The 15,335-nt window shown below is 48.7% G+C and overlaps 1 protein-coding gene across 3 annotated transcripts in view; it reads left to right on the forward strand.

Annotated features, from left to right (window-relative positions):
- Nucleotides 1–13,467, forward strand: part of med25 (mediator complex subunit 25) — a 53,174-nt gene extending 39,707 nt beyond the window's left edge. For 2 of the 3 annotated variants that reach the window (XM_072492255.1, XM_072492257.1), the window contains exons 18-20: nt 433–606; nt 7,826–8,030; nt 10,250–13,467. In XM_072492255.1, the coding sequence (XP_072348356.1) occupies nt 433–606; nt 7,826–8,030; nt 10,250–10,353 (483 nt within the window). In that variant the 3' untranslated portion in view covers nt 10,354–13,467. The remainder of the gene's footprint in view (nt 1–432; nt 607–7,825; nt 8,031–10,249) is intronic. The other variant, XM_072492256.1, reaches the window with a different exon arrangement.
- Nucleotides 13,468–15,335: the final 1,868 nt, after the last annotated feature.

The following is a 15,335-nucleotide window of genomic DNA, read 5'->3' on the forward strand; positions in this document are numbered from 1 at the left end:
AACACGGGGAGAATGTACAAACTCCGCACGGACAGTGACCCAGAGCCGGGATCGAACCTGGGACCTCGGCGCCGTGAGGCCGCAGTGCAAACCCACTGCGCCACCGTGCTGCCCGAAGCACATTGTTTAATTGATTTAATTCCATCACATAAATAGGGTACAGCTGGGACACTGATTGGAAGGCAAGGTATGAGGCTGAACAATGTCAATAAATTCTCTTAACAAAATGCTCCGTCTTGGCTTTGACTACACCCAACTGCTTGGATTCTATTAACGATTGCTTTGTCTAGCCGTTTGGCCAACTTGAGTGTAGATTGTTGCAGGGAAACCTTCAAGTTACTCAACTGTTCGCTTTTATCAAAATGTTAGCACAGCCCCACTACCCTTTTGGGTTGCGTTGTTTATGGTTCTTTTTCCTTTCGCTATCTGCAGCAGCAGTTGCAGCTCCGAGTACAGCAGCAAGCCCAGGCGGCGACACAGCAGCAACAGTCAGGCGGCCCATCTCCGAATCAGCCTCAAGCTCCACAGCCGACGGGGGCCCTGCTCCGACCGCCCAACCCCGGTGCTAACCCACAGCTTCGCAGCCTGCTTCTCAGTCAGCAAACAGTGAGTGTAATTGCAAATACCTGCTTTCCTTTTGCCTCATCTTTCCAAATATTGTGCTATGTATTAACCAAAGTGCACTGCAGGACCCGTTCAACAGTTTAAGGGCGGCATGGTGGCACAGTGAAAAGCACTACTGCCTCGCAGCACCAGGGGACCGGGTTCAATTCCGTCCTTGGGTGACTGGTATTTGCACGTTCTCCCCCTGTCTGCGTGGGTTTCCTCCGGATGCTCTGATTTCCTCCACAGTCCAAAGATATGTAGGATAGGTGGATTCGCCATGCTAAATTGCCCCATAGTGTCCAAAAGGTTAGGTGGGGATAGAATGGGGCTTGGGCCTAGGTAGGGTGCTCTTTCAGAGGTTCGGAGCAGACTCGATGGGGCGAATGGCACTGTAGGGATTCTGTGATTCTACAGTCTTGATTGTCACGAGATTCTGGCAAGCTGTTCATTTCACTGACATTAAAAGCAGCAAAATTTGAATTTCTAAATGATGGAAAAGTGACGCAATTGTTTGCAACTATTCACAACAGAAAATGCCACTTAGGCAACATCAATGGAGAGCAGAGCTCAGTCAAAGTTACAGGTCTAAGCTGCCTGACCTGTGTATTTCTGGCATTTTTTGTTTTTATTTCGAATTGCAAGCATCTATAATATTTTTGATTTTGTTTTTGTTAACAACTGTTAATTTGCTGAGATGAGAGAAATTAATTGGCTGGGTTATTTGACTAGGTACACAGCACAGAGCCGCGTATAAATTTTAAATTTGAGTTACTGTTAATTTGACGTATCTCAAGTTGTTGTCAACATCGGTCACATTTGTCTATCACGACAACCACCTATTTCAGACTCCGACTCCTATAATGATAAATGGTTAATTACAAGGTAGTTACATCTAACATATTAACTGTACTCTCTTCCATCGGATCTTCGAGTGGTTTCAATCAGCTGTTCGCACCTGTATGGGATGGATTTGCAGAGTGATCAGATTCTGTTGCAACTGAGTGGGAAAGTCAATTGTTAATTCCGATGTCCTGAAGGGCACCACTGTGTTGACACCAATATTGACACCACTGGCAGTCAATGAGATTGGGTTAGGGTGGAACCTTGTGGTTTTCATTCACTTGTGAATCCTATGAACTCAGCATGCAGTGCAGCTTCAGTTATAAGTGCAGAGCCTTCTGAACACACAACTTAAGCCTATTTCTCTAGCAAAATGCAGAGTGGAGCACTGCAATCCATGCAGTTACTTACAGCAGTGACTGGGGAAATTGCCCAGTAATCTTCAGTCTGCTGGATATTTGGAGTCATTATTGTGCAGCCTTTTTTAAAAAAACTATACTTTGATGGGATGTGAGCCTCACTGGCAAGGCTGACATTTGTTGGCCATCCCTAATTTCCCTTTAGCTGAGTGGCTTGCTTGACCATTTCGGAGCGGAGTTATGAGTTGACCACATTACCTAATAATTAATTAATAATCTTTATTGTCACAAGCAGGCTTACATTAACACTGCAATGAAGTTACTGTGAAAAGCCCCTAGTCGCCACATTCCGACACCTGTTCGGGGACCATAAGACATAGGAGCGGAAGTAAGGCCATTCGGCCCATCGAGTCCACTCCACCATTCAATCATGGCTGATTTCAACTCCATTTACCCGCTCTCTCTCCATAGCCCTAAATTCCTCGAGAAATCAAGAATTTATCAACTTCTGTCTTAAAGACACTCAACGTCCCGGCTTCCACCGCCCTCTGTGGCAATGAATTCCACAGACCCACCACTCTCTGGCTGAAGAAATTTCTCCTCATCTCTGTTCTAAAGCGACTCCCTTTTATTCTAAGGCTGTGCCCCCGGGTCCTAGTCTCCCCTGCTAATGGCACAGGTCCCCCATTCTTCCAATCCCCGCCCGATGCCAGCTCTGGAACCCCCTGTCCATCTTCCCTGGGACAAACCGGTGGTTACCCCCGATGGGGGACCACACCGATGCTCCCATTGCACCCCGGTGCTGTCTCCACTGGCCCCAGATCCTTAGCGTTGCCGCCGCCACCGGGCTCGTGGTATACTTTGTCGGCGAGAGCGGCAGTGGTGCCGTCACCAACGCCCCCAGGCTCGTTCCTTTACAGGACGCCATCTCCATCCTCTTCCATGCCGCCCCCTCTCCCTCCATAACCCACTTGCGTATCATTGCCGCCCAGTAGTAGCTCCCCAGGTTTGGCAGCGCCAACCCTCCTCGGTCCCTACTGCGTTCCAGGAACCCTCTCCTTACTCTCGGGGTCTTATTCGCCCACACAAACCCCATAATGCTCCTGCCTACTCTCTTAAAAAAGGCCTTGGTGATCACGATGGGAAGGCACTGAAACACAAACACGAACCTCGGAAGGACCACCATTTTGACCGACTGCACTCTACCCGCCAGCGAGAGCGGTAACATGTCCCATCTTTTGAAATCCTCCTCCATTTGCTCCACCAACCTCGTCAGATTCAGTTTATGTAGGGTCCCCCAACTCCTGGCTATCTGGATCCCCAGATACCGAAAGCTCCCCTCCGATCCTCCTCAGCGGTAGGTCCCCTATCCCTCTTTCTTGGTCCCCCGCCTGTAATACAAAGAGCTCACTCTTCCTTACATTGAGCTTATAGCCCGAAAACTCCCCAAACTCCCTCAGAGTTTGCATGACCTCCACCATTCCCTCCATTGGATCCGCCACGTACAGCAACAGGTCATCCGCATATAGTGACACCCGATGCTCTTCTCCCCCTCTGACCACCCCCCTCCATTTATTAGATTCCCTCAATGACATGGCCAATGGCTCGATCGCCAATGCGAACAACAGGGGGCACCCCTGCCTCGTCCCTCGGTACAGTTGAAAGTACTCCGACCTCCGCCGGTTCGTCACTACACTCGCCATCGGGGCTCTGTAAAGGAGCTTAACCCAATTGATAAACCCTACCCCGAACCCAAACCTGCCCAGCACCTCCCAGAGATACTCCCACTCTACTCGGTCAAAGGCCTTCTCCGCGTCCATAGCTGCCACTATCTCCGCCTCTCCCTCCTCCTCCGATGGCATCATTATCACGTTTAAGAGCCGCCGCACATTGGTGTTTAGTTGCCTGCCCTTTACAAATCCCGTCTGGTCCTCGTGGATTACCCCTGGGACACAGTCCTCGATCCTCGTGGCCAGCACTTTTGCCAGCAACTTTGCATCCACATTGAGGAGCGAGATCGGCCTGTACGATCCACATTGCAGTGGGTCCTTGTCCCGCTTTAGGATCAAAGAAATTGTCGCTTCCGACATTGTCGGGGGCAGGGTCCCCTCCTCTCTTGCCTCATTAAAGGTCCTCACCAGTAGCGGGGCAACAGGTCTGCGTACTTCCTGTAGAACTCCACCGGGAATCCATCCGGTCCCGGGGCCTTCCCCGCCTGCATGCTCCCCAAACCCTTGCTCAGCTCCTCCAACCCAATTGGTGCCCCCAAACCAGCCACCTCTTGCTCCTCCACCCTCGGGAATCTCAGCTGATCTAGGAATCGTCTCATCCCCTCTTCCCCCGCTGGGGGCTGGGATCTGTACAGCTCTTCATAAAAGGCCTTGAATACCTCGTTTATTTTCGTCGCACTCCGAACCGTGGCTCCCCTTCTATCTTTGACACCCCCTATTTCCCTCGCTGCCATCCTCTTACGGAGCTGGTGTGCCAGCATCCGACTAGCCTTTTCCCCATACTCGTAGGTCGCCCCCTGCGCTTTCCTCCACTGTGCCTCCGCCTTCCCTGTGGTCAGCAGGTCAAACTCTGTCTGGAGCCCTCGTCTTTCCCCAAGTATTCTTACCTCCGGGGCCTCTGCGTATCTCCTGTCCACTCTCAAAATCTCCCCCACTAACCTCTCCCTTTCCATACCCTCTGTCTTCTCCCTCTGAGCCCTAATGGAAATTAGCTCTCCCCTGATCACCGCCTTGAACGCCTCCCATACCACCCCCACCCGCACCTCTCCATTGTCGTTGGCCTCCAAGTACCTTTCGATACACCCCCTCACCTTCCCCCACACCACCTCGTCTGCCAGCAGTCCCACATCCAGCCGCCACGACGGGCGTTGGTCCCTCTCCTCTCCCAGATCTAGTTCCACCCAGTGCGGGGCATGGTCTGAAACGGCTATAGCCGAATACTTCGTCCCCTCCACCCTCGGGATGAGCGCACTACCCAGAACAAAGAAATCTATCCGGGAGTAGGCTTTGTGTACATGGGAGAAGAAAGAAAATTCCCTGGCTTGCGGCCTTGCAAACCGCCATGGGTCCACTCCCCCCATCTGATCCATAAACCCCCTAAGTACCTTGGCCGCCGCCGGCCTCTTTCGAGTCCTTGATTTGGAGCGGTCCAGTGCTGGATCCAACACTGTATTGAAGTCCCCTCCCATTATCAGGCCTCCTATCTCCAGGTCCGGAATGCGCCCCAACATGCGCTTCATGAATCCTGCATCATCCCAGTTCGGGGCGTATACGTTTACCAACACCACCCACGTCCCTTGCAGCTTACCGCTCACCATTACATATCGCCCTCCATTGTCCGCTACAATAGTCTTGGCCTCAAATGACACCTGCTTGCCCACCAATATTGCCACCCCTCTATTCTTCGCGTCCAGTCCCGAGTGGAATACTTGTCCTACCCATCCCTTTCTTAGCCTGACCTGGTCCGCCACCTTCAGGTGTGTCTCTTGGAGCATGGCCACGTCCGCCTTCAGTCCCTTTAAGTGCGCGAACACTCGAGCCCTCTTCACCGGCCCATTCAGGCCCCTCACATTCCACGTTATCAGCCGGATTGGAGGGGCTCTCACCCCCCCCACCACCACCACGCCCCGCCGACTAGCCATCTCCTTTTCTGGGCCAGTCCCGTGTCCACGCCACCCTCACCCTCCAGTCCCCCAGAGGGGGGACCCCCGTCCCGACCACCTTTTCTGTGTCCCATTCCCTTTCGTCCAGTGCAGCAGCAACCCTTTTTCTCCCTCCCCTCCCCCCGCTAGACCCCTGTCTAGCTTTTTTGCTCCCCCATGTCACTCCCGTAAGTCAGCTGACGCCTGCTGACCCCGGCTTCCCCCGCCGTCCCATTGACCTCCCCGTCCCATTGACCTCCCCGCGTGGGAGTCTCCCAATCCATATGCATTCCTTCGTTCCCCTTCCCGCCTTTCATCCCGCACGCGGGAAAACACCCCGCGCTTTCCAAAGCCCGCTCCGCCCCCTCTGGCGCAGCTCCTGTCGCGGCCTTGTCTCTCTCCCTCGTCTCTCTCCCTCAGCCCATGTAACATTTCCTGCGCGTGATTGACCCCCTATATGCAACAACCATCACAAATCAAACGTCAAACATCCCCCCCTACCCTCACAAACCCTCAGTTAGAGTCCAACTTTTCGGCTTGTACAAAGGTCCACGCCTCTTCAGGCGTTTCAAAGTAATAGTGTTGGCCCTTGTATGTGACCCACAGTTGCGCTGGCTGCGGCATTCCGAATTTCACTTCTTTCCGGTACAACGCCGCTTTGGCCCGGTTGAAACCGGCTCTCCGCTTTGCAACCTCCGTGCTCCAGTCCGGGTATATTCGGATCTCTGCATTGTCCCACTTACTGCTCCGCTCCTTCTTGGGCTATCTCAGGACCCACTCTCTGTCCGTGAACCGGTGGAACCTCACCACCATCGCCCTTGGCGGCTCATTTGCCTGGGGCTTCTTCGCCAGCACCCGATGTGCCCCGTCCAACTCCAGCGGCCTCGAAGGGGACTTCGTGCCCATCATCGCCTCGAGCATCGTGCTCGCGTATGCCCCGGCATCAGCCCCCTCCACTCCCTCAGGGAGACCCAGGATTCGCAGATTCTTTCTCCTCTACCTGTTCTCCAGGTCTTCGAGTCTTCCCGCCCACCTCTTGTGTAGCGCCTCGTTCTGCTCCACTCTCACCGCCAGACCCACAAGCTCGTCTTCGTTCTGACTGACTCTTTTCTGTACCTCCTGGATCTTAGCTTCGTGGGCCTTCTGGGTGATCCCGAGTCCTTCAATTGCCGAAAACATAGGCGCCAACATCTCCTTGCGCATCTCCTCGCGCTGCTCCTCGAAGCAGCGCTTGATGAACTCCTGCAGCTCCCCTTTGTCCCTGGCCGCCGCCATTTTGTTTTCTTTCCCTCGCTTCTCCCGTTGCTCCAGTGCCGCTCCTTTGACCGTTACACTTCTGGTCCGTTTCATAGAAGTTGGAGGGGGACCCATGGCCGCCACTGGAAGCCTCGTCCCTGCTTCTTCAATGGCCTTGGTAGATCTTTTCACAGTTGTTCCCTCTGCTGCTAGAATTCACCTTTGATAGAGTCAAGTCAGATTGCAGCGTTAAGCTTGCCCTTCCCCCGCCTGCATGCTGGAAGAGGCCTTTGTCTATTCCTGCAGCACAAGCCAAATCTTTTACTGTTTCTGCCGGGTCTGGTAGCCAAAAGACATAACATTCCTGGGGGACACTGTCAGGGGAATGCTGCAGTCTTCTTGCCACACCGGGAAATGTCAAACAAATGCCGTGGGGGCCCTGTAAAAGAGCCCAAAAGTCCGTTCCAAGCGGGAGCTACCGAATATGCGACCTAGCTCTGCATAGCCGCACCCGGAAGTCGTGGGATAACAGTGTTAAGGGCAAGCCTCCTCTCGATGAATTCCCAGTTGAACAAACAAAGAAGTGCTCTAATGACTCCACTATCCAGACTCGGGACTTCTGGAACTCGAGACACTCGGTCATCTCTTTTGAGACTTGAACGATATTGCCACAATTGGATTTTGGGAGTGTGAAGGATTGAGCTACACCGTTTATAGCTCCCAATTCTCTGACCCGCACTCTCATTGTGGCATCCGGTTGTGAACCTAGGACCAAGACCGTAATCCTGTAATGTTTCACAGGTCATGGTGCTATCCCAGGCAATCCAACGAGACCTACCACCCCTTATTACAGGAGATTCTGCCATCTTTCACAGAACCGGAGAAACATTTTAAGCTCCAGTGGTAACTATATAATAAGAACTAGGAAGCAAGTCTTGACTTCTTCAACTCAAGTTTGTGTCACTAATTACTTCTGCAACACAAAACAGTGCCACCTGTATCCTCTTTATATAATAGGCAGTCTATTAAAAATAAGTGCAACCTATTAAACAATTAAAATCCCAGTTCTACCTTGAGTACTAGGGAACATTAACTCTTTTAATTCTATTACTTTTTTTTTGTTTTGGCGCAGTCACAGAGTGGAGTTCCACAGCCTCAGCAACCCATGCACCATATCCAGCAGCAAGCCTCACAAATGCTGTCCCATCAGTCCATGGGTCAGCAAATGCCCCATCACCCTCAAGGACAACAACTCCAGATGCAAGGGCAGCAGCTGATGCACCAAGGCCCTGGGCAGCCATGGGGCAACCAGATGGCACAGCGTCCACCGTTACAAGGTAAGGAACTCCAAAGTTCCGACAGCTGCAGTTGACTGGCCTATCTCGTCGAGGAAACAAGCCCACAATAGAAAAGTTGGAAGGATGAATGAGTACAGCGACAAGTATTGGGGATGCATGAGCCGTGAAGCATCAGAACCCAAAAGCCTGTTTGGCATTAACTATATCCCCAAATGTACAATTTCTCATTGGGCAAGTATAGCATTGGCAAATATTGGGCAGCACGATAGCACAGTGGGTAGGTAGCATTGCTGCTTTTCAAGCCCAGGGTCCCCGGTTTGGGTCACTGCCTGTGTGGAGTCTGCACGTTCTCCCCGTGTCTGCATGGGTTTCCTCCGGGTGCTCCGGTTTCCTCCCACAAGACGTGCTGTTAGGTGAATTGGACATTCTGAATTCTCCCTCTGTGAATCCGGGTTTTTCAGTTATTTCATTGCAGTGGTCTACTTGTGACAATAAAGACTATTATTATTATTGGTGAGAAGAATCTAAATACATCCCTGTCCCTTTCCAGAGGACACAGACGTGCATGGGTACTACAGAATAAAAGTGTCAAGAGTGGAATTGGCCTGGTGATGAGATGAAAGACCAGCAATGAATGGGCTTTGGGTCAACAGTAGTAGTTGTGAGGAATCAGCAGCCAGGAAAATAGGGAATCACCAGCAGCTCCTGGGGAGAAATACTCTTACCCTCTTGTTGCACGGTATTTGGCAGAGCCTTCTGCCAACTGTTCACAAGTAAGGGAGTCTAAAGACTCTCTGTACAAAGAGGTCCTGATTTAGCCAAAGACTGCCTGTGATTCTTTTAGATTGGATTATCACTACAGTGTGTCTGACTCTGGATAGGTTCTGCTATTAATAGCTGATGTGTGACACATCCATTAAATGAGCTTTCTGAAATACACTTTGGAATCGTGCATGTTCCTTTAAACTTGCCTCTTACCAAGCAGCTTTTAACCTTGCTTGGCTCCGTATCAGGTTTATAGCACTCCCATGAAGCACTTTGGGATGTTAAACTCGTACTCATACTCTCTTCCCACTTCCAGAGATGCACAAAGCAGATGAAGCATGTGCTTTAAGTCTGTGTTTATAGCTTGTTTTCCCTTGGAACCAGTTGCTAGCCTGAAGCCAGCGACTTGAAGGGTATTGCCCTGCATCAAGAATGGCTGATCTGGGGTTGCTGTCACGTATACTATCTCCCATAGAAAGAATTTGAAGGTTGATGCACATCCTGCTTGGCCATATGTTGAATGCCCCTTCCTTGGCCATCGAATGGAACTCTGACCTGGCGCCACAAGACCTAATGTTACATAAATACAGGTGAGTGTAGTTGAATGAATAAAAGGGAAAGGAACCGACTGGAGTTACTGCCATGCACTGAAGCTGACAGGTTTGTACGGTCTTTCCACATACCAATGTTTTTAGAATGATACATTTTATGCTTCCACTACTGCTGGCATGTTATATTCCTTGGCGTGTTCTCCAAGATAGCCAGATATGTACTGTTGACAGAGAATATAAAGCTAAGAAGTTTAAATCAAAACAAATTTATTTTACACTATTAAACTTGTTTAGGTTCGCACATTTTACTAAGTAACAAATAATAAAATAATAATACTGAATCTGTACTGCAGTCATCAATATTCTCCCTAACTATTAAACTACACTATAACTCAACCTCATGCTATATTTTCACAATGAAATCTCCCTGCACTTTCTCTCTTTCTCATCATCTTCTCCCAGAATTCCTAGAGATGCAACCTATACCATCACTTAGTAACGCCATCTGAAAATGAAAGAATGAAAATCGCTTATTGTCACGAGTAGGCTTCAATGAAGTTACTGTGAAAAGCCCCTAGTCGCCACATTCCGGCGCCTGTTCGGGGAGGCTGGTACAGGAATCGAACCGTGCTGCTGGCCTGCCTTGGTCTGCTTTAAAAGCCAGCGATTTAGCCCAGTGTGCAAAACCAGCCCCTGTGTTCAGCATCTAGTGTTGAGTTACACATAGTGTCTGTTGTTAACCCTTTACTACACTTGTACTATACATATTATTACAGTACATGCTCCAAAAAAGTGGTGGGAACTCTTGGAGTTTTAAAAAGTTTTCCCCAGCAGTTATCCTTGACTTTTCCCAGATTCAGGGGACAAGGTTTGCATTCACACCCGATGGCTCATACTTGGCCGTGCAGTTAACCCTTCCTTTTGTTATTTTTAAATCTGCAGGTCAGATGATGATGAATACAGGTCCCAGGGGCCCAGTCCCTCCAGGTGGATTGCAGCAAGGCACAAGCCTGTTGGAGGAGGAGATTCTGATGGATCTCATCTAAAAGCTTCCCAAGTTTGACTTTGCGCCAGGTGCGGACGTGACGGATGGAAGCCCCGATATTTAAGTCGGCGAGATGAACTACGTCCTACAAAGGCAAACGATGAAATTCACATTTGACTTGCTATCCTTTTTAAAATGGGTTAGTGGTAGGAACTGGAAGAGTGTTTGCTTTTTTTAATATATTAGATTTTCTCAAAATGAATGGGGATTGGGCGCATCAAACAACCCAATCGGTACGGAATCCCTCGGTTTTTTTTTTAAAAGGACAGGTCGAGTTTGAAAACTACATCTGTTGTAGTTTGAAGGTTGCTTTCAATGTGTTGGTTTATTTTTGCTCTATGTGTAGTGCTCTGATTACTGTCGATTTTTAAAAAGAAATTATGTATTTAATTTTATTTTTTGTAAAGCAACCCGGTGTCGGTGTTTGTGGTTTTTTTTTTTCACATCATCTCTCGGTCAATAGCCATCAAGTAATCAACATTGTCACTAGGGCCACCAGCTTGAGCCGTGACATGCTTTCAGCTCTGAGGTCTGCGTTGTTGACGATGCAAGTTCGCTGAAATAGCCTTAAGAACGGATGTATCCACATCACAGCGTACGCTTTTAAGTATGAAAAGCTTCCGTATGGTTCTCTTTCCTCGTCTTACCCCCCCCCCCCCCCCCCCCAAAAAAGAAAATAATGCGAATATCACACTTTCATTTCGAAAATCTTGAGTGTTAAAGTCCCAGTCACGATCTGGTCTGGTGGCAAAATTTGCTGCAACTGGGATTCAAGGCAGCAGAGATAAGATGGGGAAGGACAGTTGGGTGCAGTGGTATAAGTGGGGGGAGGTCGTACCTGGCTGTGTTAAATGGGTGGAGCTTTGTTTGCAGACTTGGCTGGTCCCTTTTCCTTTTCTTCTAGTTAGGTTGCAGCTTTCGGTAGTTGCCATTGTTTTCAGGATTTTTCTGCAATCCAATATGGCTTGGATTCCCCCCCCCCCCACATAAAATTCCATACACAGAGCAAAAGGCAAACAATGAGGTGCTTGGAGATTGCAAGAACAAAAAGAACTGTACTAAAAACTGATATCTGGGGAAAAAAATGTCAGTATTCTGGCCATTGGGGCAGAGTTGAAAAGCTACAGAGATCTCCTCTAGGTGGGCAGTAGAATGAGGGGGTTTGGGTGATCATTGCAGGGTGGTTGCAAATACGCGACAGTGCATGTGCGAGAATGGCTCCAGACAGTCGAGCGTGACATACAAGGGCAGACCTCCTGGCAGGAGTAGCTGACGAGCAGCAGCAATGCCTCCCATATCTCCTCCCCACGCCTTCAGTTGTGGCGCAGACTTCTCGCTCACAGGGTTATAGGTTCAAATCCCACTCCAGAGATGTGAACACACACTCCAGGTGAGCACTGCTGTACAGCTCCCAAGGGAGTGCTCACCCAAACCCCCTCTTTAAGCCGTTAAGCTGCTACCCTGTCAGGTGGCCATAAAAGATGCTGTGGTACTATTCCACAGACATGCACGGGAGCTCACCAATATGTACTAAAACAGATGATCTAGTCATCTTATTTCAAAGCTATTTGTGGGAGCTCACTGTGCATAATTTGGCTGCACACATGACACCAGTAACTATACTTCAAAAAGTACTTCATTGACAGTGAAGTGCTTTAGGATGCCCTGAAAGGTGCTATATAAAGGCAAGTTCGTCTGTTCTTTATCCCGTAACTGCAACGGTGTTTACAGTTGGACGATCTGCATTCTGGGTTTTTCTCTGCTCACTTTTTGAAGACTACTCCATAATTTCTACTGCCGTTTTCTCCCAGTGAATATCCGCATTGGCTGTTGGGAGGAAGCATCCTTCTCGACTGAATTTACTCGATGTCCTGGCATTAAATGGTGCCTCTCAGAAAAAGAGGTCTCTCAAACTAGCAAAGTTCAGTTGGTTTTCCGGTTCTACTGGCAAGTTCCTAAGTATCAGTCCTAATTCCACATTTTTTTATCTTTTCCTGTCGTTCACTTAGTCTCCATGAGGCATTAACTTCCTGTTGACCTACAGTGCCAGTGGCTCTACACACCCTCCAGTACCTCAGTCAAGTAGTGCCTGCCATTTCTGGGTGATTATTGGCAGGCCATTTGTCCTCTGATTCAGGGCATTGAGGCAGGTTACATAGGTTCTCTGCTGTAGCATGAGCTCGGACTAGCCAACTCAGCACAAACTGGCAGCATCCTGTTCTTCACACCTTGTTATTCACTATCTGAACCAAGTGGATCATCAAGGGAGCCTGAAACCCACCCTGACCTGACGACATATCCTTCTATGCGCCCCCCCCCCATTACGTATCAAGCTTCATCTTAAATGCTTCAGCGCCTTGTTTCCTGTCAAAATGACGAACGCAAATGGTCAGTCTAAACTTGGGTGGATGTTCTTTGAAATTGCAGGTGGGTCAGAGTGTGAGGTTTAGCAATTTGCATTTTTAACTTGATAGGATTTTAGATGAATAATGAGTTGTCTAGCAACATTTAAGAGTTGCGTTTGAAGAGCAGAAGAAAAAGAACATTCCTGTCTGTTCAGTTGGTAATCCCAAGACACAAACCTTAAATGGCTTGCAAAGATATTTAAACCATAATAAATATATATATTTATGTACGTATACATAGCTAGCATTCGTGATGCTCTTACATTGTCATGGTGTTCCAATTGATCTAATTATTGCCTTGATGGTGAGAATAAGGAGAAACCAGTTTGGTGCAATAGTTAAGAGTTTCACATTTTAACGCTGCTATTTGACAGAAGAAACGCACCCAGAGGTATACTGCCATATGCAATTAAATGTTCAGAGAAGAAGTGAGTTGATTCCACTCCCTGTCCACCACCCTCCCTTCTGTCTATTGCTGACTGACCTTTTCATGATTTCAATGAGATGGGCATTTATGAAATGCAACATCAGTTTTGTGTCAATTTTTATTTGTTGTATCGTGGTGTAGAGGTTTTATATCCTTTCAAGTGTTGTATAGAAAAAAAACTGGGACTGTTCGTGACGTGCATCGAGGAATGAGAGGAGGAATAATGTGTTTAATGGACATTGTATAGTTTCTTTTCAGATCATAAATAAATTTATTCTTAACAGTTGCTCTTTTTTTCTCCCCCCCCCCCCCCCCCCAAGTCTCAACATCTTGCGTTGCATCAGCGCTTCAGGATACAGGCATTGGGGCAGAAACAGGAGCAAGAAAGGAGATAGGGGATGTGATCGAAGGGGTGTAGTAGGTTTTATGGAGGCTTTTAGATGTTGTGATAAAAGAGGTTTGGAAGAAGTGTTCCAGATTGAAGGCAGGATGGCTGAGAGTCTCCTGCTGACAGAGAGAGCGTAATACTTAGTGAAATGAAAATGAATTGAAAATGAAAATCACTTACTGTCACAAGTAGGCTTCAAATGAAGTTACTGCGAAAAGCCCCTAGTCGCCACATTCCGGCGCCTGTTCGGGGAGGCTGTTACGGGAAGTGAGTTGGAGTTGGAAGAGCGGGTGACCCACTTTTGCCAACCGGTTGACCTTCGTGACCCAAGCCGGCCGACATTCACGACCCACGCCATGTCCGCTTACCTTTAATCTGAAAGAGGAACCTGCTTTGTCCTCACAATCTCACTCCGATCAGGTTCACCAGGAGGAGAAGGCAATGCGCATATCAGGTACAGATCTCGGCTAGTTCCTTTGTGCCATTGTCATCTTCGTGAAAACGAAAAATTCAACCTTGCAGGTCGTCAGGAAGAGCAATAGCAACAGAATGATAAGGGCGGCGTGGTGGTTAGCACTGCTGTGTCACGGCGCCGAGGTCCCAGGTTCGATCCCGGTTCTGGATCACTGTGTAGTGTTTGCACATTCTCCCCGTGTTTGCGTGGGTTTTGCCCCAAGAACCCAAAGATGTGCATGGTAGGTGGATTGGCCACGTTAAATTGCCCCTTAATTGGGAAAAAAATGAATTGTGTATACTAAATTTTTTAAAATGCTTGTTTTATCAGAACTGGATACTACTGAGAGATGCTACTCCAGAATGCTGACAGCCTCATGTGGTTTTGGCGTGTTTTTAATGTGCTATCACAGGTCAGGTACAGCAGTGTAATCTTTTCATTTGGAGTCAGCTGATAACTGACTCTGCCTCAAAAGGGATTTGTCATCCACCACTTCTCTTTCAAAATCTGAAACTTCTCTCATTTGCTAGTACTTCCCTGCATATAACACACATGAGCTTTGCATCCTTATTTGCATTGGCACAATTGACAAAACCATAATTCAAGAAATAAACTTTATCCTGCTTTGTTCCCAAGTTAAGTTTCTTCTTTGTAGGCTGCTAACCAGAGGCCCTGGATTTCTGTACAGAGCTAACACTAGCACTGCTCTGTCCTGCCCTGGACTCTCCTGAAGCAGCTCTCCAGATTCAGGTGTGAGAGCCTGTCCCGAAGGTACACTGCCTATTTGTGTCTCTAGCCATCACTTGTAAGAAAATGATTCATCTTTACAGTCCTCTTGCCTTGCTTGCCAGCAGCTAGAAAATGGAAGAAGCTCACCTCCATGATTTGGTGCCAAAAGTGTGACCTGCTCCCTGCTGCTGCTTCTGTCCGGAAGACTGCGCACGGCCTCATTTCTTCTCCTTTAAAAGCAGTAGTGGCCACCATTCTCAATAAAAATGCTGGTAGTAGCCATTAGTCGCTTCTTACCGGGACCACCGTAGGAATGCCGCAACCTGTCCCTCCGCGACTCCCCTACAGATGGCGACCTGCACTATGGAAACCGTGGTGTAAACTGTGTGTGACAGGGCAGCGATAGCTGCAGATAGGATGCGGTCAAGCCATGAAGAGGATGTGTAATCCTGAGTGGCAGCCTGTCAAGTGCAGAGAACAAATGGGCTCCCCCTTGGAGCATTGCTCCAAAAGCAATTAGCGGCACCTTACTCTTGCAGATTGCTGAATAGAAATGCAATTGGAGCTCTGGCTGACCTTA

Source organism: Scyliorhinus torazame, chromosome 29, assembly GCF_047496885.1.
Source record: "Scyliorhinus torazame isolate Kashiwa2021f chromosome 29, sScyTor2.1, whole genome shotgun sequence".
Taxonomy (NCBI): domain Eukaryota; kingdom Metazoa; phylum Chordata; class Chondrichthyes; order Carcharhiniformes; family Scyliorhinidae; genus Scyliorhinus; species Scyliorhinus torazame.